General features: G+C 45.4%; 1 protein-coding gene across 1 annotated transcript in view; it reads right to left on the bottom strand.

Annotated features, from left to right (window-relative positions):
• The window catches only part of capn5a (calpain 5a), an 81,486-nt gene that overhangs the window by 5,021 nt on the left and 51,378 nt on the right, over nucleotides 1-25,087 (bottom strand). The window contains exons 3-10 of the mRNA XM_048597906.1: nucleotides 23,596-23,727; nucleotides 20,987-21,195; nucleotides 15,176-15,368; nucleotides 13,436-13,629; nucleotides 11,805-11,882; nucleotides 10,521-10,716; nucleotides 7,134-7,256; nucleotides 2,578-2,774 (exon numbers count right to left, since the gene is read on the bottom strand). Of these exons, the coding sequence (XP_048453863.1) occupies nucleotides 2,578-2,774; nucleotides 7,134-7,256; nucleotides 10,521-10,716; nucleotides 11,805-11,882; nucleotides 13,436-13,629; nucleotides 15,176-15,368; nucleotides 20,987-21,195; nucleotides 23,596-23,727 (1,322 nt within the window). The remainder of the gene's footprint in view (nucleotides 1-2,577; nucleotides 2,775-7,133; nucleotides 7,257-10,520; nucleotides 10,717-11,804; nucleotides 11,883-13,435; nucleotides 13,630-15,175; nucleotides 15,369-20,986; nucleotides 21,196-23,595; nucleotides 23,728-25,087) is intronic.

Below are 25,087 nucleotides of genomic sequence, written 5' to 3'. Positions count from 1 at the left end.
CCCACACTCTCTCTCATACACACTCTCACATACACACACCCACACACTCTCTCTCATACACACTCTCTCACACACACCCACACACTCTCTCTCATACACACTCTTTCACACACACACACTCTCTCACACACACACCCACACACTCTCTCTTATACACACTCTCTCACACACACACACACACACACATGCTCTCTCTCATACACACTCTCTCTCACACACACACACACACACACACCCACACACTCACACACACCCACACACACACTCCCACACACACACACTCCCACACACTCCCATGCAGTCTCACACACGCACACACACACTCACACACCCACACACAGACATACACAGACACACAGACATGCACAGAGAAACAGAGTGACCTGAATTTTACAAGGTTGAGGGTGGGGAAGAATGCTGGACACCTGCATCCTCACCCTGGGCAAGAAAATCATTCACAAATGGACCAAGTCTTCAAAAGCCTGTGCCCACAGCCAAGTGCCCGCCCGTGATGACACCCCGACTCGCTCCACTGCTGAGGAAATGGGAGGGGGGATGGCATTGGGCAGGGTTCGTTTTCCTTGAATGGCCATAGCTAGTCATTGGAGACAGTACCACTACATCGCCATCAGCACAGGGTCACCAACAGCACCATGGCACCATCACATTCACCACCATCAATGCCACCACGATACCCATAGCCAGCCTTCACCTCATGCAGGTTAAAACGCATGATGACAACAGCACAAATAGCATCCAACACCGAGCAAGGCAGATTCCATCGAATATTCAATGCAGGAATGAGTCATTCAGCCTATGAACGGGTCTCTATCCTCCCTGTTACCTCCTCCGCGCTCCTCACTTCCTCCGATACTCCACCCCACTCCTCTACTTCTGTCACCTTAACTTCATTCGAGCATCCAGACTCTCCTTAAATACATCATCACTACCTACTTCAAATAATTCACATGGAAACAAATTCCCCGTTCTCCTCACGCTCTTTTAAAAAAAAAATTCCTTTTGAGTCTGTTTAAACTCATTTCAATTGTTGAATGAATTGTCTTCACTGATCCGCGAACAAGAATGCAAGAAACATGGGCCATTCAGCCCATCGAGCCTGCTACAGCATCCAGAATGGCTGTGGCTGGTCTTAGCCATTGGCTCCACTTTCCTGACCACTCGCCCTGACTTGATTCTCCGAGAGCCTACAACTCAATCCATCGCAACCTGAAACATATTCAATTATGGAGATTCCATAGCCCTCTGGGGTAGGGAATTCCAAAGATTCCCCACTTTTGAGTGAAGTCATCTCTGCCCTAGATGTTCGGCCCCTTATCCCGAGACTGTGTCCCTGCTTTTCAGATTCCCCAAACAGTAGAAACAACTCTCTCTCTCAGGCTATAGTCTGTCCAACCCTTTTACAATCTTAAAATCTTTTAAAGAGATCTCCTCTCATTCTTTTAAACATACTGTCCTAATTTACTCAGCTTCTCATCACAAGACAACCCATTTCCTTTCCCAGGAACCAATCTGATGAACCTTCACTGCGCCTTCTTCATCCTGTGTTTTCTTTGTAATTCGCCCATGGGACATGGGCATCATTGGTCGGGCAAGGATTTATTGCCCATCCCCTAGTTGCCCTTAAGAAGATGGTGGTGAGATGCCAACAGAGAGTGTACTCTTCCTTAAATAATTAGACCAAAATGCCACACAGTATTCCAGAAGTGTTCCAGCAAAGCCTTCCGCTTTCTTAAAGAATTTATCTCACACACCCTTAATCATTTCTGATGCAGAGTCAAGACCCTCAGGCTGTGGAATCTTTATATCTCCTCAATTCTGACAAAATCCTTATCATAGAAATATAGAAACTAGGAGCAGAAGGAGGACATTCGGCCCTTCGAGTCTGCTCTGCCATTCAATATGATCACAGCTGATCATCCGACTCAGTCCCCTGTTCCTGCTTTCACCCCCATATCCTTTGCACTCTTTAGCCCTCGGAATTAAAAACCTACAACAACTCCTTCTTGAAAACATTCAATGTTTTGGCTTCAACCACTTTCTGTGGCAGAGAATTCCAGAGGCTCACTACTCTCTGGGTGAAGACATTTCTCCTCATCTCAGTCCTAATTGGCCCACCCTGTATCTTTAGGCTGTGACCTTGGTACTGGGCTCCCAGGTCATTGGGAACATCCTTCCTGTGTTTACCCTGGCTAATCCTTTTAGGATTTTATATGCTTCGATAGGATCTCCCACCTTGTTCTTCTGAACTCTAGAGAATCCACGTTTTCCGCACTTTCTGCAGTACTTCGATAAGCCTGGTGAACAAACTCAGTGGGGGAGTTGATGGGAGAAAGGAGCAGAGGAGAAAGGCTGAGGAGGGAAGGGAGAACGCAGCAGAGTGCAGGCCCTTTGAGCATGAACGGAGGGACAGAGGGAACGTGGGAGTGCAACATGCAGGGAGCCAGAGGAGAGGACGGAGGCTTCTGCTCCCCAAAAAAAGCTGCATTCTAACCCTCATCTCCTCCATTGCCTCTCGCTCTGCCCTTTACAGCTGCTCGTTCCCACTCCAGGTCTTACCTGAAGTTTGACGGCATGTCAGTGAAGATCCTCAGTAAGAACTCGCCCTGTACGCCCGGCTCAAAGGTGGTCGGGATGATGACGTAGCGTCCCTGAGGGAGCTGCTCCCGCAAGAAGATGGTCTTGGAGTTGATGTAGACAGAGCTGGCCACTCTCTGCTGAATGGTGTGCATCCTGTAATTACGGTTCAGCTCCACCTACCAAAGCGAAATCACTTCAAAAGTTAACAGAGTGGTGGGATTAACAGACCGGGAGCAGGAGATAGCATCGTCACCAGCTCATGTCCTGTGACCCCAAGGTCCTGAGGGCAAGAATCTTGGCTGATGCACCTACTGCAGTACCAAGGGAGTGTAGACTGTCTTTCAGAAGCTATCCTCATTGGTCTCCATTTTGATCATCTCCAGTGTCCTGGGGCCAATACCCTCCCTTAATCAATAACCAATGTTCACATTGTTGGGAGGGTTGAAACTAATTTGGAAGGGGGAATGGGAAGTAAAATCAGGAACAAGGCCCAATCAGGTATAGAAGGAATTCTGGGGCAGTCCAGTAGGCGTGGATAGGATAAGGCACATGGATAGTCTGGGAATCTAAACTGAATCTATTTTAGGAGCTTGACTGGGAAGGCAGATGAACTTAGAACATTAATCAGCACATGGGAATATGATATTGTTACAATTACTGAGACATGGTCAAAGGGCTGGCAGGACTGGCAACTCAACATTCCAGGGTATAGAAGTTTCAGGCGTTATAGTGGTTGGGAAGTAAGAAAGATGGGGACGTTGCACTGTTGATGAGGAAATCATCATTGCTGAAATCAGGGAGGACATCCTAGAACAGTCATCAAAGGAGGCCCTCTGGGTACAGCTTAGAAATAAAAAAGCGAGCAATTACTTTTCAGGCCTCCCAACATTCAGAGGGAAGTAGAGGAGCAGATATTATAGAATCCCTACATTGTGGAAACAGGCCCTTCAGCCCAGCAAGTACCGGCCCTCAGAGCATCCCGTTCAGACCCATCCCCCTACCCTTTCCCTGTGACCCACTTAATCTACATATCCCTGGACACTATGGGCAATTTAGCACGGCCAATCCACCCTAACCTACACATCCCTGGACACTATGGGTTATTTCCTGTGGTCAATCCACCCTAACCTGCACACCTCTGGATTCTGGGAGGAAACCGGAGCACCCGGAGGAAACCCACGCAGGCACGGGGAGAACATGCAAATTCCACACAGACAGTCGTCCGAAAGTGGGATCGAACCCAGGTCCCCAGCACTACGAAACAACAGCATTCCAGATATGTACGTTAGACCAGCTGAAACTCGCCGATGGCTTGTCCTGACTATCATTTAACTGTTTCTTCAGCACAATGTATCTCTTTGCTTCAAGGACATATTTCACTTCAAACATCCGACTTTGCAAATTGGCATCAGCCAACCTCACCACATCATCATCGGTGCTCTGGAACCAAGTCAGACATCAATTAACCAGCATTTATTGCCTGTCTCTAGTAGGGACTGGTATAACCGAGTGGTCTATTTCAGAGGACAGTTGTGGGTCGGCCACATGGCTGTGGGTCTGGTGTCACGTGTGGGCCAGACCAGGTGAGGATGGCCGATTTCCTTTCCTGAGGGACATTTGTCGGCCAGATGGGGTTTTCCGATGGTCGACAATGTTTTCATTGTCATCAATAGATTTTTTTTGTTGAAATCAGATTCCACCGTCTGCCCTGGCGGAGTTTGAACCCCGGACCCCGGGACATTAGCTGACTTTCTGGATTGATAGTCAGGTGATAACACCACTAGGTCATCACCTCCACTAACTTGGAAGGGAGCCTCCTATACTTGGCTACTTCACATTCATTTATGTGCACATTTTCAGACTTCAGTATTGACTAGCAGGCTGCCAGCCTTTGTGTTTTGCATTTCTTTTTAATGCATGGGGTAGCATGACTTCATTGGGAACAGTGCACTTTTTATATTTTGGGGCGGCATGGTGGCACAGTGGTTAACACTGCTGCCTCACAGCGCCAGGGACCCGGGTTTGATTCCAGCCTCGGGCGACTGTCTGTGTGAAGTTTGCACATTCTCCCTGCGTCTGCGTGGGTTTCCTCCGGGTGCTCCGGTTTCCTCCCACAGTCCAAAGATGTGCAGGTTAGGGGGGATTGGCCATGCTAAATTGCCCATAGTGTCCAGGGAAGTGTAGATTAGGTGGGTTATAGGGGGATGGGTCTGGGTGGGATGCTCTGAGGTTCGGTGTGGACTTGTTGGGCCGAAGGGCCTGTTTCCACACTGTAGGGATTCTATGATCCTATGATTCACTAACCACTGTGCCACTGTGCTGCCATGTAAGCAAGTCACAAAAATGGTGTGAGAGCAACAGGGTTATAGTTGTAGGGGACTAAAGCTTTGTTAACGTTAACTGGGATTACCTTAGTGTGAAAGAGTTAAGGGTGGAGTATTTAAAGTGCATTCAGGAGGGCTTTTTGTGCCATTCCATAGATAGTCCTCCTAAAGATGGGCCAGTGCTGGTCCTAATCCTAGGGAATGAAGCCTCTCCAGTGGTTTCAGTGAGCGAGCATTTTGGGAATTGTGACCATAACTCCATAAGTTTCAAAGTCATTATGGAAAGGGATAAAGACAGCGCAGAAGTTAAGTGTCTAAATAGGAAGAAGCTCAATTTCAATATTATTTCACAGGATCTGGCAAACTGGCAGCATGTAAGCCTACATTTGGAAAGTGGGAGTCTTTTATAAGTAGTAAAGTAACAATTCAGGGCCAGAGTGTTCCTCTAACAGCGAAGCGCAAGAGCTGCAAGTCCAGGGAACCCTGGATGTCAAGGGATATTGAGAGTTTGATGAAGATAAAGATGGAAGCATACGTCAGGCATGGTGCATTAAAAACAGGGGTGGCCCTTCGAAAGTATAGAGTGTGCAGGAGGCTGCCTGGAAAGGAAATTAGAAAGGCAAAGAGGGTCACAAAGTATCCTTCACAGATGAGATCAAGGAGAGCTCCAAGGCTTTTCATAAGTATATCAAGAGTGAGAGGATTACCAGGGAAAGAGCGGGAACTATTAAAGACCAAAGGGACAATTTGTACATGGAGACAATTGATGTGGGTGAGGACTTAAATGAATATTTCTCAACTGCATTCGCAGAGGAAAGACATTGTAGCCAAGGATTTCAGTTGGGATGGTAAGGTTCTAGAGCATGTTTAGATTAATAAGGAGGAGGTATTAGATGTTTTAGTGAGCATAAACAAGCATTAAATCCCAGGGCCTTGTAAGATGCGGAGACAAGGGAGGAGATTGCTGGGGACCTAGTGAAAATATTTAATTCTTTACTGGCCACAGGCAAAGTGCCAGATCGCTGGAGGATGGCTAATGTGGTTCCTTTGTTCAAGAAAGGCAGCAGGGATTGGCCAGGGAATTACAGACCAGTTCGACTGACATCAGTGGGAGGGAAGCTATTGGAAAAAATCTGAAGGTCAGGATTCAACAACACTTGGAAAGCCAAGGATTTATCAGGGATAATCAGCGCAGAATTGTTAGAGGGAGATCCTGACTAATTTAATTGAATTTTTTGAAGTTGATGTGCTGATGGACTTCAGTAAGGCCTTTGACAAGGTCCCACGTGGAAGTCTAGAAATGCCAGAAATGCTTACCCCAATTCAAAGATGACTCTTGCGAGCGAATTTCTTCAGGAGTGTGTTTTTTCTCTCATCACCACTGAACTAACTCCACAGAGCCTGGTATCCCGTCACCAAGACCCCCTTTATTTATACGGGGAGAGTCCTTGACACTGATCCAGCTCCTTCAGAGCCAGCTGTCAGAGTGAACAGAACCCCTGACACTCCTGTTTATGTCTGTCAGCCAGGGCTCTCTAATTGGACCAGGTTAACAGCCCCAATCAGGGAACTCATATTCTATGAGGTCCACCTGGCTGACCTCATTACAATCACTACAGATGACAGATTTCTTTCCCTAAGAGACATGAGTGAACCAGATGGGTTTTTACAACAATTGATTATAGTTTTGTGACTACCATAATTAAGAATAGCTTTCATTTCCAGATATGTCTTAATTTAACTTAAATCTGCCACAAACTGATTGAATGGTGGAGCAGAGCCAATGGGCTGAATGGCCTACCTCTCCTCCTACATTTTATGGTCTTCTATTCTCTATCTTGGCGGGGATTTGAGCTCCTGACCCTCAGATCTTTGGTCCAACCTCTGGATTGCTGGTCTAGTGTTAACATTTGACTGGTGCCATTACAGAAGTGCCTGTTCGGCCTCCCCAGCTGGCATTTTACCGGGTGCTGGTATCTCCATTAGGAATAATGCCACATGGCAACTTGACACCACTTAGAAAAGATCGATGGAGACGTTTCAACATTGAATTTCCTCTCTACCGAGAGAGACTGGCTGCTTATTTACACAAAACAAAAACAGAAGTTGCTGAAAAAGCTCAGCAGGTCTGGCAGCACCTGTGACGAAAAACTCAGAGTTAACGTTTCGGGTCCGGTGACCCTTCCTCAGAACTTCTTTAAATGTTCTTACCTTGTAGACCTCAAACCCCATCGAGATCTTCTCCCCTCTGCCCTGCTTTCGAGTGTAACGAATGTCTTTCTGTTGAAGGCAAATTAACACTTCGTCCGTTTCCTTTTTGACATCGAACACATACTGTGGAGGGAAACCAGAGAGAACATTCTAAAGCACAAAGCGAGGGGTAACCAACACTCCACAATCAGTTAGAGTCACACTATTAGAGGTAAGAAACCCTTACAGCTCATACTCATTCACAAGTTGCACATAGTGTACGGTAACTACCTATTATAATAATGGCTGCCCATCATCATGGGCAGCATGGTGGTTCAGTGGTTAGCACTGCTGCCTTACAGTGCCAGGGACCACCCTTGGATGATGACTGTCTGTGTGGAGTTTGCATGTTCTCCCTGTGTCTACATGAGTTTCCTCCCACAATCCAAAGATGTGCAGGTTAAGGTGGATTGGCCATGCTACATTGTCCATAATGTCCAGGGATGTGCGGACTAGGTGGGTTAGCCATAGGCATTGCGGGGTTAAAGGGATAGGGTAGGGGGATGGGTCTGGGTGGGATATGTTCGGAGGGTCAGTATGGACTTGTTGGGCTGAATGGCTTGTTTCCACACTGTAGGGATTCTATGTTAATGTCATTGTTAAGGTTTAAAGGAAATGGATGGTGAATATCAGTCAGAGGTAGGTTCTTTACTCAGAGAGTAGTAAGGGTGTGGAATGCCCTGCGTGCAAAAATAGTAGACTCGCCCACTTTAAGGGCATTTAAATGGTCATTGGATAAACATATGGATGATAATGGAATAGTTTAGGTTAGATGGGCTTCAGATTGGTTTCACAGGTCGGCGCAACATCGAGGGCCGAAGGGCCTGTACTGCGCTGTAATGTTCTATGTTCTATGTTCTATGTTCTATGTTCTAATATTAATCATCTTTGAGCACATCCAGACAGCGAGCTATGATACTCAGATGTGGGGTGAGAGCAATGAAACTGAGCAAGCCAGTAAACTCTCTCCACAAAGGAATGGTCTGTTTCTTAATTTCTATCTCAGCAGATCCGATGGATTCTATGTCCATAATGCCAGTCCTCAGGTGCCTATCTGTAGATGTCCTCAAGATGGTGATTCACCACTGCCTTGAACTGCTACAGACAGTATGGTCAGATGGCTTCCAGCCAAGTGAGTGACATTACACAGGAACAGGAATGGGCCATACATCCCCTTCAGTCAGTCCCATCAGTCCAGATTAAGGCTTTCTAGGCCACATTAGACGGTAGTGAAGAGTGAAGCTGTGAGGATACCTGATGTGGGTTTGCAGTACAGGCTGAATGGGCACATGCCCTTCCCTAAATAGCCAAATGGATTCTTAATGACAATCAAACAACTTCATGGCCTGACTTACTAAAAACTGATCTAGCAAGGAAACGACCCTTTGGTCCAACTAGTCCATGCCAACCATGTTCCCAAACTAAACTAGTCCCGCTTGCCTGCATTTGGCCTATATCCCTCCAAACCTTTCCTATTCTTCTACTTATCCAAATGTCTATTAAATGTTGTAACTGTATCTGCATTAACCACTTCCTCTGGAAGCTCATTCCACATATTAACCACTCCTTCTGTTAAAAAGTTGCCCCTCTTTTAAATCTTCCTCCTCTCACCTTAAAAATATGCCCCCTAGTCGTGAAATCTCCCATCCTAGGGAAAAGACCTTTGCCATTCACCTCATCTATAACCCTCATGATTTTAGAAGCCTCTATAAGGTCATCCCTCCACCTCCTATGCTCCAGTGAAAAAAGTCCGATCCTATCCAGCCTCTCCTTATAACTGAAGCCCTCCAATCAAGGCAACACAGTGGTAAGTCTTTTCTGAACCCTCTCCAGTTTAATAATATCTTTTCTATAACAGGGCGACCAGAACTGCATGTAGTGCTCCAGAAGAGGCCTCACCAATGTCCCGTACAACCTCAATGTGATGTCCCAATTTCTATACTCTAAGGTCTGAGCAATGAAGGCAAGCACTCTAAATGCCTTCTTAACCACCCTGTCTACCTGTAACATAAATTTCAAAGAATTATGTATCTGAACCTCTTTCTGTTCTACAACACTACCCAAGTCCTTACTTTTAATTGTATAAGTCCTGCCCTCGTTTGTTTTACCAAAATGCAACACCTCACATTTATCTAAGTTGAACTCCACCTGCCACTCTTCAGCCCATTGAACCAATTGATCAATATCCCTTTGTAATCTTAGATAACCTTCTTCATTGCCAACAATACCACCAATTTGGGTATGATCCACAAACTTACTAACCATGCCTTCTTTATATTCTCATCTAAATCATTTATGTATTAATGTCAGCTATTTCCCAATGTTCATAAATTACTATTTGTAGTCACCTTGGAATTTTGCATTGTCATTTCAGACAGCAGTCAACGACTGAGACTCCAAAAATACAGCAATGTGGTTGACTCTTAACTGCCCTCTGGGCAATTGGGGATCGGCCAAAAATGCTGGCCTGGTTGGTGGACCACGAATGAATAAAAAAGTTGTTGTGGATCTGATGATCACATACAGGCCAGACTGGTAATGACAGCAGATTTCCTTAATGAACCAGATGGGGTGTTCCAACGACGATGAGTTCAGGTCACAATCATTGAGACTAACTACTATTTTATTGACTTATTGATATGAATTTAAACTCCACTAGCCACGTTTTTTTTTTATTCATTCATGGGATGAGGGCATCATTGGCTAGGACAGTATTTATTGTCCCCTCCCTAATTGCCCAGAGGACAGTTAACAGTCAACCACATTGCTGTGGATCTGGAGTCACATGTAGGCCAGACCAGGTAAGGATAGCAGTTTCCTTCCCTAAAGGACATTAGTGAACCAGATGGGTTTTCCCCTGACAACTGACAATGGTCATTAGACTCTTAATTTCAAATTTTTATTGAATTCACTTTCCACCATATGTCATGGCAGGATTCAAAGCTGGGTCCCCAGAGAATTATATGAGTCTCTGGATTAACAGTCCAGCGATAATACTACTAGGCCATCATCTCCCTCCGCTGTGGTGGGATTTGAGCATCAGCCGTCTGAACATCAGCTTTGGCCTCTAGATTAAGAGTGCAGTGTCATTTCCAATACCCCACTCAGGCAAGCTGAACATAAAGTCTTATTAAAGCCTTCAAGGTGAGCTTAGATCCTTTGAAACAGTGAACAGCAAGTCAATAGGTTATATTGTCTCCAGTAAAGTTAGTGTCATCACATTGCCTCTTGTTCCACCTCACACTGATTCGCCTCACCTTCCCACCTCCTGTTCTCAACCCTCGGAGCTTCGTCCACATCAAAAAGATACCTGAAATATCGAAGAGCTCAACAACATGTAGTCCTTACTTGTGGGTTCTGCAGAAAGGTGTCCCGGTTATTGATGCAGCCTCCAGCACGATTTTTCAGAGGATCCTCGTGCCTGGTCCACAAGCCCTTTATCATGGCTTCCTCCCAGGTCTTGTGGAAGCTGAAGAAGGAGGTGTTGATGATACGGCAGACAACGAGGTCTGTGAAGTTCGCACAGAAATCATCAAACGACATCCTGGAACCCAAACAAGCACTGTGCTCAGGCAGAGATAGTAAGAACCGCCGATGCTGGAGTCTGAGATAATAAGGTGTAGAGCTGGGGGAACACAGCAGGCCAGGCAGCATCAGAGGAGCAAGAAAGCTGACGTTTCCGGTTGGGACCCTTCTTCAGAAATGGGGGAGGGGGGAGGGAGCGCTGAAGTAAATAGAGAGAGAGGGGGGTGGGGCTAAGGAAGGTAGGTGGGACGGTGATAGGTCAGGCAGCACTGCAGGTGAATATACACGACTCTTTACTTAACACAAGTTAGGGGAGTCTATCCACAGAGCCCTAGTTATCACTGACGCTTCCACCAACATCACTAAAAAAGAACTGGCCATTGCTGTCTATGGGAGCTTGCTGTGTACAGTTTCTTGCAATGGCTATACTTCATTGGATGAACAGAACTTTTGGTTGTCCTGGGGCTGCACTAAGGCATAATCTTTATTAACATTTTTGGTGCATGTTATTCCCAACAAAATGACACCTAACAAAACCCTTTCTTTTTCTTTATTTCGGCTCCCAGGACATGGATATCGGTGGCTCGTCAACATTTACTGTCCATCCTGATTGCGCTGCAGAAAGTGGCAGTGAGCTGCCTTCTTAAACTTTTAGCCCTAAGAACTATGTCCAATTCAGTATTTTGGCCTCAACTACTTTCTGTGGCAGAGAATTCCACAGGCTCCCCACTCTCTGGGTGAAGACATTTCTACCCATCTCAGTCCTAAATGGCTTAGCCCGTATGCATAGACTATGACCTCTGGTTCTGGGCTCCCGAGCATCAGGGACATCCTTCCTGCATCTACCCTGATAAGGGAGGGTCATGGGTCCATTCTTGTATTCATTAGCCCTCCCAGCAAGTGCAAAACCTTCTGTCTCTTCAATGTTTTCCTATATTCTTCTCCATTTAAGGTGTATACTCAAGGTTGATGAGGCTGGGAGTCCTTGACTGCAGGAACTCAGAAGCCAGCATTGATTAACTCTGGGACAATCCAGATTCCTAAAAGCTGGACCTTCTGAAATATCTGATCCATCATCAAAGAGAAAAGACTCTCTGGAAGACTTACCAGAACTCCCCATCATCCCGCACGGTGACACCCATAGTCTCACGCTCTCCTTTGCTGACCTTCTGCCACTCCTGAGAGCTGTTAAAACAAACAGTTATTCCAGTCTCAATAGACACAGTGTGGAACAAGTCCCATAACACTGTACTGAAACAGGGCAAACAATCAGGCAATGTGTAGCGAACGAAGGTGGTTCACTTTGGAAGTGTTGACCATTTCTGGTCAATAAAAAAAAGTTAAAAATAAAGCTAAAGAGGAAAGTCAAGCAGAATGTTTTCACTCAGACTCAGGAATCTTAAGTTTTGTTTGCCAGTTAAGAGCACTGAAGGACAATTGGCCTAAATGGTTATGCCACTGTTTAAGCCCTAATCAAGCCTGACACCTTCAACATATCCATCTCTTCCCTTCTCTCTCATGTGCTTAGCTAGATTTCCCTTAACCAGATCCATTCTATTTTCTCCATGGTAGTGAATTTCACATTCTGATATTTAGCTGGATGACCAGCATGGTCTAACTGAATGGTGCAGTGAGGGCCAACTGGTCTCCTTCTATACAGCCATACCAGTTAGGAGCAGGCCACTCGGCCCCTCAAGTGCACTCCAGCCATGATCTTGTTACATCATCCTCCCAACAAGAGTTGGCAAACCCTGTTGCAGCGATATAAAACCCTTGTTAGGCCGCATTTGGAGTATAGTGTGCAGTTTTGATTGCCATGTTACCAGAAGGATGTGGAAGCTTTGGAGAGAGTGCAGAGAAGGTTCACCAGGATGTTGCCTGGTCTCCAAGGCATTGACTATGATGAAAGGTTAAAAAGACTAGGATTGTTTTCACTGGAAAGACAGCAGCTGAGATGAGACCTGATAGAGGTCTACAAAATAATGAGAGGCATAGATAGGGTGGATAGTCAGAGGTTTTTTCCCAGGATTGAAGTTTCAGTTACAAGGGGGAACAGGTTCAAGGTGAGGGGGGATATTTTAAGGGAGATGTGTGAGGAAAGTTTTTCATGCAGAGATTGGTAGCAGCCTGGAATGCACGACCAGAAGAGGTGGTGGAAGCGGGCACATTGAAGACATTTAAGAGGCACTTGGATGGGTACATGAATAGGGAAGGAATAGAGGGATACAGATCGAAAAATGGTAGGTTTGTTTTTAGATTAATTAGGACATGATGGTCAGCACAGGCTTGGAGAGCCGAAGGGCCTGTTCTTGTGCTGTATTTTTTCATTTGTTCAATACCACTAGGCCGTCAACTCCCTATAAGACTAGGTGGGTCTTGGAGACATGGTGGGACATAGAAACAAAGAGGAATAGGAAAGATGAGCAGGTGTAGGCCGTTCAACATGATCATGGCAGATCATCCAATTCCGGACCCTGTTTACACTTTCTCCCTTTGATTCCTTTAGCCCAAAGAACTGCATTCTGAAAACATTCACAGTGTTTTTGCTTCAGTTGCTTTCTGTGGCAGAGAATTCCACAGGCTCTCGACTCTCTGGTTGAAGACATCTCTCTTCATTGCGCCAAGAGCCACCTCACCCAAAGCCAACACGGTGAAGCTGAGTGCTGTATGGCAGACCTCCCGGCATGAAGACTCCCCTCTAACAAGCTATGGAAGGGGGTGGTGGGACGGGGTCTCACCTGTCACTCCAGGGCCCGTTCCATTCCTTTTGACCCCACGGATTCCTCATCCTGATCATGAAGAGCTTTTCTGCCTTGAAGTAAGCCAAGAGACCATGGCCCAGCCGCACCTTTCGAGCATCAGTCACAGCGTACGCATGGCCTTTCACCAGGCCGGTGCTCAGGCGAGTTTCCATCTCCGCAGCTGATGTTACCTGCAGCGAGCAAAACAAGCCCAGGATTAGCTCAATATAGCCCGGAGGTCATGGGACCACAGCCCCAGGGGAATGGGTCAGGCTCGGACTGAGCTGAGCTGTCTGGGGAAGATTCAAATGGCCAAATGGGTGAGATGGTTCGGGGAGGAAGGGTCAGCGGGGGAGCCACTTCTGACCCCCATCTGTGGGCTCAGCCTTGGGTTTGCTAGTCAGTGGTCAGCAACTGACTTTGCTCAAATAACCCACAGACTCCCCGCTCAGACATGAAGACCGGCTCCAACTGGGTGTCTAGTCTTGTGTCCTCCAGCTGGAGAATTATAGATAGACTAAGGGGAGGCTGGAAGAACACAGCAGGCCAGGCAGCATCTGGAGGAAAGGAGCAGTCAACGTTTAAGGTATTCCGAAGCAGGGCAATACCCAAAACATTGACTGCTCCTCTCCTCCAAATGCTGCCGGGCTTGCTGTGTTCTTCCAGCCCTCTGTCGGTCTACCATGGAGAATTATAGAGATGGCCTTTCGGCCCCTCAAATCTACTGTAACATTCAGCAAGATCCTCTATCTCCACCTCCAAATATCCCTTATTTTCCTCAGAGCTAACAAACATTGACATCAAAATTGAATGTAATCAATGACTGAGCATCTACAACCATTGTGAGTAGAGATACCCACAATGATACCTTATTCTGAGACTGTGACCCGCTCTGCTCTGATAGGTCAGAGTGTGGAGCTGGAAGAGCTGACTGTCTTTGCTTTCACTGGTTATAAAGCCTTCCGGAGGCAGTAAAAAGCTTTATACAAGCCTTTCCCAGTTTAGCAAGTCAACTGAAAGACAGCACTCCTGACACAGCTGCACTGGAGGCCTGCGGGGATCTTGTACTGGTGTAGCTGAGTTCACAACATTAATGACAGGCTAATGTCCCAGCGTCATGGGTTCAAACCCCACCAGGGCAGAAGGTGAAATCCAAACTCAATAAAAAAAAGTCTTCAATGAACAGCGAGCCTAGTGTTGATCATATAAACACCATCAATTGTCGGAAAAGCTCATCTCGTTCACTCAAGCCCTTGAAAGGGAGGGAAAGCTGCTGTCCTTACGTAGTCTGGCCTACATGTGACTACTGACCCATAAAAATGGAGTTGACTCTTAACTGCCCTCTGAACCATCAGGGATGAGCAAGGAATGCTGGTCTAGCCAGCAAAGGCAACATGCCACCCACTGAGTCCTGGTTGTGACTAGCATAGAAAATAGGAGCAGGAGGAGGCCATTCGGCCCTTCAGGCCTGCTCTATCATTCAGTATGATGATGGCTGATCATCCAACTCAGTCTCCTGTCCCCACTTTCTCCCTATACTCTTCAATCCCTTTGGTTCCAAGAATTATATCTAACTCCTCCTGGAAAACATTCAGTATTTTGCCCTCGTCCGCTTTCAGTGGCAGCGAATTCGAGACTCTCTGGATGAAGAAATTTCTCTGCCTTCATCAAGTGCAACTTCCTGTTATTATTATTAGCTCCTTGGTCAACGGCACCGAGTGGTGAGGTGAAGGTTACCCTGATCGAGCAGCTGATGAGGCCCTCACGGCTGAACACCTTCAGGAGCTTCTCAAACAGTTGCAGCCTCTGATCCTCCAGGGTGCTGAAGTTCCCCTGAACCAGGTCGATCGGTTCCGAGACCCCACCAGTAAAATCCACCAAGGCATCTGCAGTGTTCCCACCATCCAAAGATTCATAGCAGCCCGCTAGCCTGAAAGGGAAGCAGTGAGATGGTTTCTGCAGCAGTAACATGCATTCATATCGTGTCTTTAACACGGCAAGATTCACCAGAATATTACCAGACAATCAAAACACAAGGAAATACAGAACCTTTAAAATATTTTTAAGGCAGAGATAGATTCTTGATGACCAAGGGGCTGAACAGACTGTCTGGGGATATATAGGAATGCACAGTTGAGGTTAAAATCATGATGTTACTGAATGGGGTAGCAGAATGGACTTTGTCTTAAATTCTCTTTTCTTTAAACTTCTTTTTCTTTATTATATCATGGTGGAGCACTGTTGCTTTGGACATTTTATTTCTTTACTGAATTCGTGAACAGAATACTCAGCCTTAAAGGGTAAATTTTTAGGGGAATGACTTTATGAACAGGAGTGGTAGGGAGGAGGAGGAGGAAGTAGCGAGGGACTCCCAGAGTTGAAGTTCCAGGAGCCTAAGGAGTGGTGCAGAGGTGCAGCAATTAAAATGGTGCGTGGTTGACTGTTCAGAATTGGAACAGCACAGATTCTCCCGCAGGAATGTGGAGCTGGAAGGGGTTTCAAAGGTGGAGAGGTCCACATAGGGATTTGAGAACAGGGACGGGAATTTTTAAAACAGAGACAATTCCGGATCAAGCGTCAATGTAGAATAGTTAGTGATCGGGGCTTGTTGTGACTAAGGGATTGTGACACAGAACTTTGAACGACTTCGAGTTTTATGGAGGGTGTGAGATCAGCCAGGAGTGTTTTAGAATAGTCGAGTCTAGAGACATTGAAGACACGAGTGAAACAAGCAGATGAGACAGGACAAAGGTCAGACTCTAAAGAATGAAAACAAAATACTACGGAAACCTGAAACAAAAAATACAGAAAGTGCTGGAGAAACTCAGCAGGTCTGTGCAGAGAGAAACAGAGTTAAAGCTTCGGATTTCTGAAGAGCAGTCATGCCAGACTCAGAACGTGAATGTTTCGGCCAGCTTTTGTTGCTCATCCCTACTTGCCCTTGAACTGAGAGGCTTGCTTGGGTCGTTGCACAGGACATTTAAGAATCAACTCTATTGCTGTGGGTCTACAGTCACATGGACACCAGATCAGGTAAGATATTCCTCGATGTGCCTTGTTGCCTCCACAAGCTAATTTCTATTTTGGTCTCACAGTTGTTCTGTTGATCCCTTCTGTATCCTGTCCATCCCTTTAAATCCCCGTGTAATGCTTGTAATTGGAAATTTAATTAAATCAATTACCGTATCCATTGTTACAAGGTTGTTTTATAACTGGTGCCATTATCAGCCAAAAATATTACTCTGTATTGTACTCGAATGCCTAATTTTTGTTTAGCTTGAAACAAACAATTACTTTTGTATCATTCCCTCACAGGATGTGTGTTGGGTCAGAATTTATTGCCCATCCCTAACTTTCCTCAATATGGTGGGTGCTGAGCTGCCATGTTTATACAATCCCTATTTTATTAAAGACAGTTATTGCAGAATCATTCCAAATTTTGCATGAAATAAGGTCAATAAGAACAGCTGAACATGATAATATCGCAGTCGCTTTTTTTCTGAAGGAGAGTTGTGCTGGGCTTGAAACGTGAGCTCTGCTTTCTCTCTCCACAGATACGGCCAGGCCTGCTGAGTTTCTCCAGCACTTTATCTGTATTTCAGATCTGCAGCACCTGCAGTTTCTCACTGCACTTTCTTTCCACATCCCTCGTCTCTCAAGTCATCCTATAACTTTTTGCAATCTTGCAATAGGTAAAACAACCAGAGTCTCTCGGGATCTGAAAAAGGTTTAAGTGGACATTTTCTTAAGTTGTCTTCTTGTAAATTTCTTTTTCTTTACTATATCATGGCGGAAGTACTGTTACTTTGAACATTTTATTTCTTTATTTTTCTAATTTTTTTTCCTATGAATTTGGGCTCAAGATCCTGTACCTAGGTACCTTTACAAGTAAGTGGCGACTTGTAAACTTTTTACTGCACTCGTGTGAGTACCTGTGACAATAAAGTTAATTCAATTCAATTCAATTCATTTGGCTGCGCTTCATTACAATTTAACCAGTTAAAAAGAGCTGAGCTCTCAGAACTGGTGCAAGCAGAGTGAGGGTAAATGCTCTGAAATTTAAGCACTGATGTCACTCTTATCCCCAGTTCCCAAATTCCCTTGTACTTGTTCACCTAAGCACCTTTTTCTTACACAGTCCCTTGGATCATGGATGGCACCTAAGCACCACACCACATTTTTCTCTCTCTCTCTCTGTCCCTTCACATCACCCAGCCTCAAAACTCCATCTCTGGCCATACTCCAACAATGGTGCAGAAATCAGATTTTGTTTTTCCTCTTTATTCATTTATGGGATGAGGGCGTCGCTGGTGAGGCAGCATTTATTGCCCCATCCTTAATTGCCCAGAGGACAATTAAGAGTCAACCACATTGCTGTGGGTCTGGAGTCACATATAGGCCAGACCGGGTAAGGATGGCAGTTTCCTTCCCTAAAAGGCATTAGTGAACCAGATGGGTTTTCCCGACAATCGGCAATGGATTCATGGTCGTCATCAGACTCATAATTCCAGTTATTGCATTGAATTCAAATTCCACCATCTGCGGTGGTGGGATTTGAAACCAGGTCCCCAGAACATTATCTGGTCTCTGGATTAATAGCCCAGCAATAATACCACTAGGCCATTGCCTCCACTTTCACAAATGAGAATAGAAAGCCGTTTGGGCATAGTTGGAAATTGCATCCCCTTGGTGCCTCGACCCATTCCAGAGTCCGAGGCTAATGCTCTTGGGGAAATGCTTTCAAATCACATCATGGTGAAAAATTCAAACTAAGTTAATATATTGGAGAGATAAAACAAGGCTCGATGACTGTGACCATAACACGGTTGTTAATGCTCATAAAAATTCATCCGGTTCACTAATGTCCTTTGGGGAAGGAAATCTGCCATCCTTACCCAGCCTGGCCTACATGTGACTCCAGACGCAGCGTAATGTGGCTGACTCTTACCCACCATCTGAAATGGCCAAGGAGGCCTTTCAGTTCAGGGGCAGTTAGAGTTGAACAAAAAAGGCTGGCTTTGCTAGCAATTCCCACATTCCCAAGAACAAATAATGTTGTTTAAAAAAAGATTGTTCCTATTCACTTCAGCAACTGTTCAAATATACTTTAATATTTACTCTGTCTCCAGATACTTAACTCAACTGTTGTGAGTCACCATTGTGTCATAGGCGCCACTGTTGTGAATTCCATTCAATCTCATTTCTCTGGGCAGTGTTCAATGCTCCCTCTAAGTTACGAGGCTGTGTATGTGTGTAACTGCTCTGATGTTGTGCGCACGGTGATTATGAACCAGTACATTGATTGTGGCAACGACGTCCAGTTCCAGAGGTTTTTACAATGCACGAGCCTCAGAGGGCCCTAAGAAAATTGAAGGGAATGTGAAGAGTGATCCCTATGACATTATCACTTTCTGACTTGGGCTGCCTACTTTTATGTGATTTAGAAATGTAGAAGCATAGAAAGTAGGAGCAGGAGGAGGCCATTCAGCCCTTCGTGCCTTCCCCACCATTCAATAGGATCACGGCTGATCATCCAACTCAGTCCCCTGTTCCCACTTTCTTCCCCATACTGTTTCATCCCTTCAGTCTTAAGAACTGTGTCTAGCTTCTTCTTGAAACCATTGAATGTTTTGGTCTCAAACATTTTCCGTAGCAGAGAATTTCACAGGCTCACCGCACACCAAGGGCGACCAATACTTCCTTCCTCAGCAAGATTCCTGCTTACTGATCCGGTCTGTTTCCAACCTCAGTGGGCTATTTGTCACTGAGTTGCTCATCTGCCTCCACAGGATTGTTGCATCCCTGCTTCGGCTCTACAGCTACTGAAGCCCTCACCCAGGCCTCTCTCACATCCTTCTGTCCCAATCACAGGGGGACCCCATGCCTTCAGCAAGCAAGTCTGGAAAACCCTTTGCCTCTCCATCCTTCCCTCATCTAGCGCCTTCTTCAAAACTCAGTTCTGGGGCCACAACTTTGTTTCATCCTCTGAGTCTTGCTTCTGTAACATCACATGAAGTACCGGAGGACCTATTTCTATGCTGGAAGGTATTATAAATGGAAATTGTTATTGTTAGCACCAGTCCTTCACTTCTGCTTGTCACCACTTATTAAAACTCAATCTTAGAAAAATAAAGTTACCCCATTAGGTATTTTTTCAGGGCTTAAGGGGAGGTTTGGGTATGTATTTCACTAACTTTCCCTTACGCTATGCCAAAATTGTAATGTTGAGAGGAGGATTTCAGTGTAGAATTGGTTTATTAATTCGTGGGATGAGGGCATCACTGGCCAGGCCAGCATTTATTGCCCAGGGAGCAGTTAAGAGTCAGCCACAGTGGAGGTCTGGAGTCCCATGTAGGCCAGACCAGAAAAGGATGAGTTTCCTTTCCTCAAGGGAATTAGTGAACCAGATGGGTTTTTTCCCCAACAATCGATAATGGATTCATGGTCATCATTAGACTCTTAATTCCAGATTTTTTTTTATTGAATTCAAATTCCACCATCTGCCATGGCAGGATTTGAACCTAGGGCCCTAGAACATGATCTGGGTCTCTGGATTAACAGACCACTAGGCCATCGCCATCTGCTATATTTTGTACTCTGCTTGCAGCGCTTGATGGTGCCACACCAGAACCCCAATATTCTCCTCAACTGAGACCAAGGATGAGCACATTCAATGACATGGAGGGAGTTGTGGCCTTGTACTCTCTAAGCAGAGGAGGTTAAGAGGAGATTAATGGCATGATACAGTGGATACTGGAAGTCGGAAACAAACACCAGGAATGCTGGAGAAACCCGGGATGTCTGGCAGCATCTGTGTGATAATGGCTCTATGAGGAGAACCTTCTTAAAACATGTAAGATTCTTTGAGGACTTGAGAGGGTAGATGTGGAAAGGTTGCTTCCCCTTGTGGGAGAGTCTAGGGCTAGAGGCCATCATCTCAGAGCAAGGGGGTTGTACATTTAAGACAGAATTAAAGAGGAATTTCTTCCCTCAGAGGGTCGTGAATCTGTGAAATTCTTTGCTGCAGAAAGCTGACGAGGCTGGGTCATTCGGGATAATCTTAAGGGTTATGCAGACAAGGCAGGAAAGTGGAGTTGAGGATAATCAGATTAGATATGACTCACGGAAAGGCGGAGCAGGCATGATGGGCCAAATGATCTGCTTCTTCAGCTAATGTTAATAGAGAGGAGTACAATTACGAGGCGTGAATAAAAAGGAACTGTTTCTTTTGGCAGCAGAGTCATTAACCATAGGATTTAACATAACCTGCCAAAAACACCAGCAGGATTGTTGAAACAAAAATGAAACACACTGCCTGAAAGGGCTTTGGAAGCAGATTCGATAGGAATTCTCAGAAGAGAATTGCACAATTAAGTGTTAAAGAGTAAGAACGTCAGGGTGGGACGGGGGGAGAGTAGGGACTAATTGGATAGCTCCTCCAGAGAGGTATGATAGGCTGAATGGCCTCTGCCTGTGCTGCAAGATTGTAGCTCCACACGATTGAATGGCGCAGTAACGCAGTGCAATTCTGGTCCACAGTCTACTCACTTGGCGTAAGCTTTCTCCACCAGCGCGCTCCAGAACTCATTCTTGGAATTGGAGTGACAGTAGATCAGCTGACCATTGACTGTAGGCAGGCGATCATCAACCACAACATCAATCCATTCTCCAAAACGCCAGAAGCGGAAGTGGAAAATCCCAGTATAGTTGTTGGGTCTGTCCACTGCCCATTCCTGTTCCTTCCAGTTCGGGATGACCTGTTACCCACAAGGAGAGACAATGAAAAGGGGTTGGCAGATCAGCTCTTCCCAAAGCTTTGTCTGCTAACCATGCAAGCGATTTGTACGACATCATATCCTTGCTGTTCCCGCTTCTCGCCACATGCCACCGGTGCCCATTTACACTGTGGAGACCTCTGGCAGACATTGGCAACCACCCCACCTCCCCCCACCCCTCCAGCAACACAGCCAAACCCTTCAGTGCAAGGGAACTGAGCGCGTTTAGCCAAGTTTGTGGATGGCACAGAAATAGGTGGGAAGGCAAGTGATGAGGATGACACAGAGGGTCTGCAGAGGGGCATAGACAGATTAAGCAAGTGGGTAAAAAACTTGGCAGATGGTATATAATGTAGATAATTGTGAGATTCTGCACTTTAGCAATGAAGGCTAGAAAGATGAATGGTGCTTCAAAGGGGAAAGCGACAGTACAGAGGGGTTTGTGGGTCCGGTTGCATAAATCACAAGAGAGGGGAAAAATATAAAAGAGACTTAAGGGGAAACTTTTTCATGCACAGGGTGGAATGAGCTGCCAGAGGGGATGGTGGAGCCTGGCACAATTACAACACTTAAAAGGCATCTGGTACATAATAGAATCATAGAATCCTACACTGTGGAACCGGGCCATTCAGCCCATTGAGCCCACATCAACACTCTGAAGAGCATCCCACCACTCCCCACCCCCATCCCTGTAACCCTGCTTTCCACAGTTAACCCTCTGACCTGCACATCCCTGGGCACTATGGGGTTTATAGCACAGCCAATGTACCTAACCTGCACATCTTTGGACTGTGGGAGGAAACTGGAGCACTCAGAGGAAACCCATGCAGACACAGGGACAATGTGCAAACTCCACACAGACAGTCACCTGAGAGTGGAATTGAACCCGTGTCCCTGGTGCTGTGAGGTAGCAGTGCTAACCACTGAGCCACCGTGCTGCCCATGATAAGAAAGGTTTAGAAGGATGTGGGCCAAATTCTGGCAAATGGGACATGATTAAGTTAGGATATTTGGTCCGCATGGACGTGTTAGACAATAAGGTCTGTTTCTGTGCTGTACAACTCTATGACTGTATGCGTTAGCATACATGTTTAGCAGGCAATAGGGAAGGCAAATGTTGGCCTTCAAGGGGCATGAAATATTAAATAAGGAGGTCATGTCAAAACTATACAGGACACGAGTCAGACCACATAAGGAATGCTGTTAATAGTTTGTGAGCCCTTATCCAAAGAAAGATATGCCGGCATTGAAGGCAGTCCAGAAAAGATTCCGTCCAGAAAAGATTCCCAGGGTTGATCCCAGGTTTGGAGGGACTGTTCTATGAGGACAGGTTGAGTAGATTGGGCCAGTCTTGATTTTTAAGTGCTCTAGATACGTAATTAAATAATGCTTCACCAGTGTATCTTAGCAATATGATTCAGATGCTACTACCCATGACACTATTAGGTAACAAAAAAACCTATCAATCTCAGTCTTCAACACTTCAGTTAACTACTGGCCTTTAGGAAGGGGGGATGGTATGACATCTTATCCTTCTTGATCTAAAAGTTATAGAGTCATAGAGTCATACAGCAGAGAGACAGACCCTTCGGTCCAACCAATCCATGCTGACCATAATCCTAAGATAAAATAGTTCCACCTGCCTGTGCTTGGCCTGTATCTCTCCAAACATTACTTATCTAAATGTCTTTTAAATGTTGTAACTGTGCCCACATCTACCACTTCCTCTGGAAGTTTATTCCACATATGAACCACTCTCTGTGTAAAAAATTTGCCCCCATGTCCTTTTTAAATCTTTCGTTTCTCACCTTAAAAATATCCTCACCCTGGGGAAAAGACACCTACCATTCACCTTATCTATGACCCTCATGATTTTATAAATCTTTATAACGTCACCCCTCAACCTCCTACGCTCCAGTGAAAAAAGTCCCAGCCTATCCAGCCTATTTTTATAACTCAAACTCTCCATTCCCAGCAACATCCTGGTAAATCTCTTCTGAACCCTCCCCAGTTAATAATATCCTTCCTATAGCAGGCTGACCAGAACTGGACACAGTATTCCAGAAAAGGCCTCACCAATGTCCTGTACAACCTGAACGTGATGCCCCAACTCCTGTATGCAAAGGTGTGAGCAATGAAGGCAAGCATTAATCTTGCTCATGACTTTCCTCAGACCGTTTAAAACAAGTCCGTTCTCTTAAGCTCAGTTTCCCTCACTATCAACTTCTTTATTTTGCCATGTGCAGAGGTGGTAGCCCACGAGAGGAATGCTGCAATTCAGGAAAGGGAGGGGGGGTTGTGAGCTGTTCAAAGCTTTGAGCTTGTTACACAATCACTGTTGTTGTATTAAGGAGGCCAGGGGAGATTTAAAGAACCACTTACCTTCTGCCACAAAGCGTCTCTGGATGCTAAGCAGGAACAAGCAGCAACAAACCAGCAGTTACCCAACTGGCCCTGGTTCAGGTCGTGGGCACTCATCCCATCCACAAAGAGGTGAGGGCTGTTGCAGATTTCCTGTGGGGAAAAGAGAGAGAAAGTAAAACATCACCTCAAGGAGGTGTGAAAGGAGAGTCTGCATTTTAGCACCTTAATTTGTTAAAATTACAGGGTATTCCTCTGTGACTTGTAATTCTTGTCTTCAAGGCCATATTTTTCATTTCCTTACCTGACGAGGAATGTACTTGAAGTGCAAGTTATTCAGAAAAAAATTCACCAGTTGTGTTCTCAGCATGAAGGAACGTGCCTGACGAGGAAAAGCTGAGCCCATACTCAGAGGTTTAACAGAAGGAGGTTGTAGTGATTGGAATGAGGTCAACCAGGTGGACCTCATGGAATACGACTTCCCTGATTAGGTCTGGTCCAATGTTGCGAACAGATGGCAGAGTGAGATAAATGGAGGACTCATCAAAGACTGCTGAACTTTTAACTTATTCCTTTATTTTCCTAGCTTAAACTACGAAAGACACCAAATGTAAACTATTACCAATTTCCTTATTTTTCTACTATTGTATGAAGTAATGCTTCACTTTTAACTCATTTCTGTCACTACTTTGTACTCGTGTTTTTTGTACTGAGGTGCCATAGTACCTAAAATGGCGCCATGTGTGGAGACATTATACACTTTTCACTGTACTCCTGTACATCTACACTTGAGTAATCGTGACACTAAAGTGTAAACTCTAAAAATTAATAAGGGAGCCCTGGCTGACAGATATAAGCAGAAGAGTCAGAGGTTCTGTTCACTCTAGGAGCCCACTCTGTGCTGGTTGGACCAGTGTCAAGTACTATGCATATGTAAATAAAGGGTGGTTTGGTGATGGGATACTGGTCTCTGTGGAGTTATTCCAGAGGTGATCTTGTTGGTCGATATAAGAGTCGGAGGGAGCTTGACAAGGTGGATGCAAAGACCATGCTTCCTTCTTGTGAGAAAATCTGGAACTAGGGGGTGCCATTGAAAGATAAATGGTGTCCCATTTGAAATGGAGAGAAGGAGGAGGAATCTCTAGTCTCTGAGGGGTAGCTGTGGAGGCTTTGTCATTGACTATATTAAAGGCTGAGTTAGGCTATATTTAGATCAGGAAGAGTAAACCTAATGGAGGACAAACAAGAAAATGGAGTTCAAGCCACAGCTGTGGTTGTATTGAGTGGAAGAGCAAGCTCGATGGGTAATGGCCTACTCCTGTTCCTATTTCCTACAATCGGTATTTTTGCTGCTGTATCACTCACATATAGCTGATGGGCGAGTGTTACGTTGGAAAGATGGACTCCAGATAATCCATGCAGCACTTGTAATCAACAATGAGAATTATTTTCAAAACAACCTGTTCAGTTCAGACTAAATAAAAACCGAAAGAACTGCGGATGCTGTAAATCA

Source organism: Rhincodon typus, chromosome 6 (genome assembly GCF_021869965.1).
Source record: "Rhincodon typus isolate 14 chromosome 6, sRhiTyp1.1, whole genome shotgun sequence".
NCBI classification, from domain to species: domain Eukaryota; kingdom Metazoa; phylum Chordata; class Chondrichthyes; order Orectolobiformes; family Rhincodontidae; genus Rhincodon; species Rhincodon typus.
Note: the sequence above shows the minus strand (reverse complement) of the source record. Positions and strands in the feature narration are given on the sequence as shown.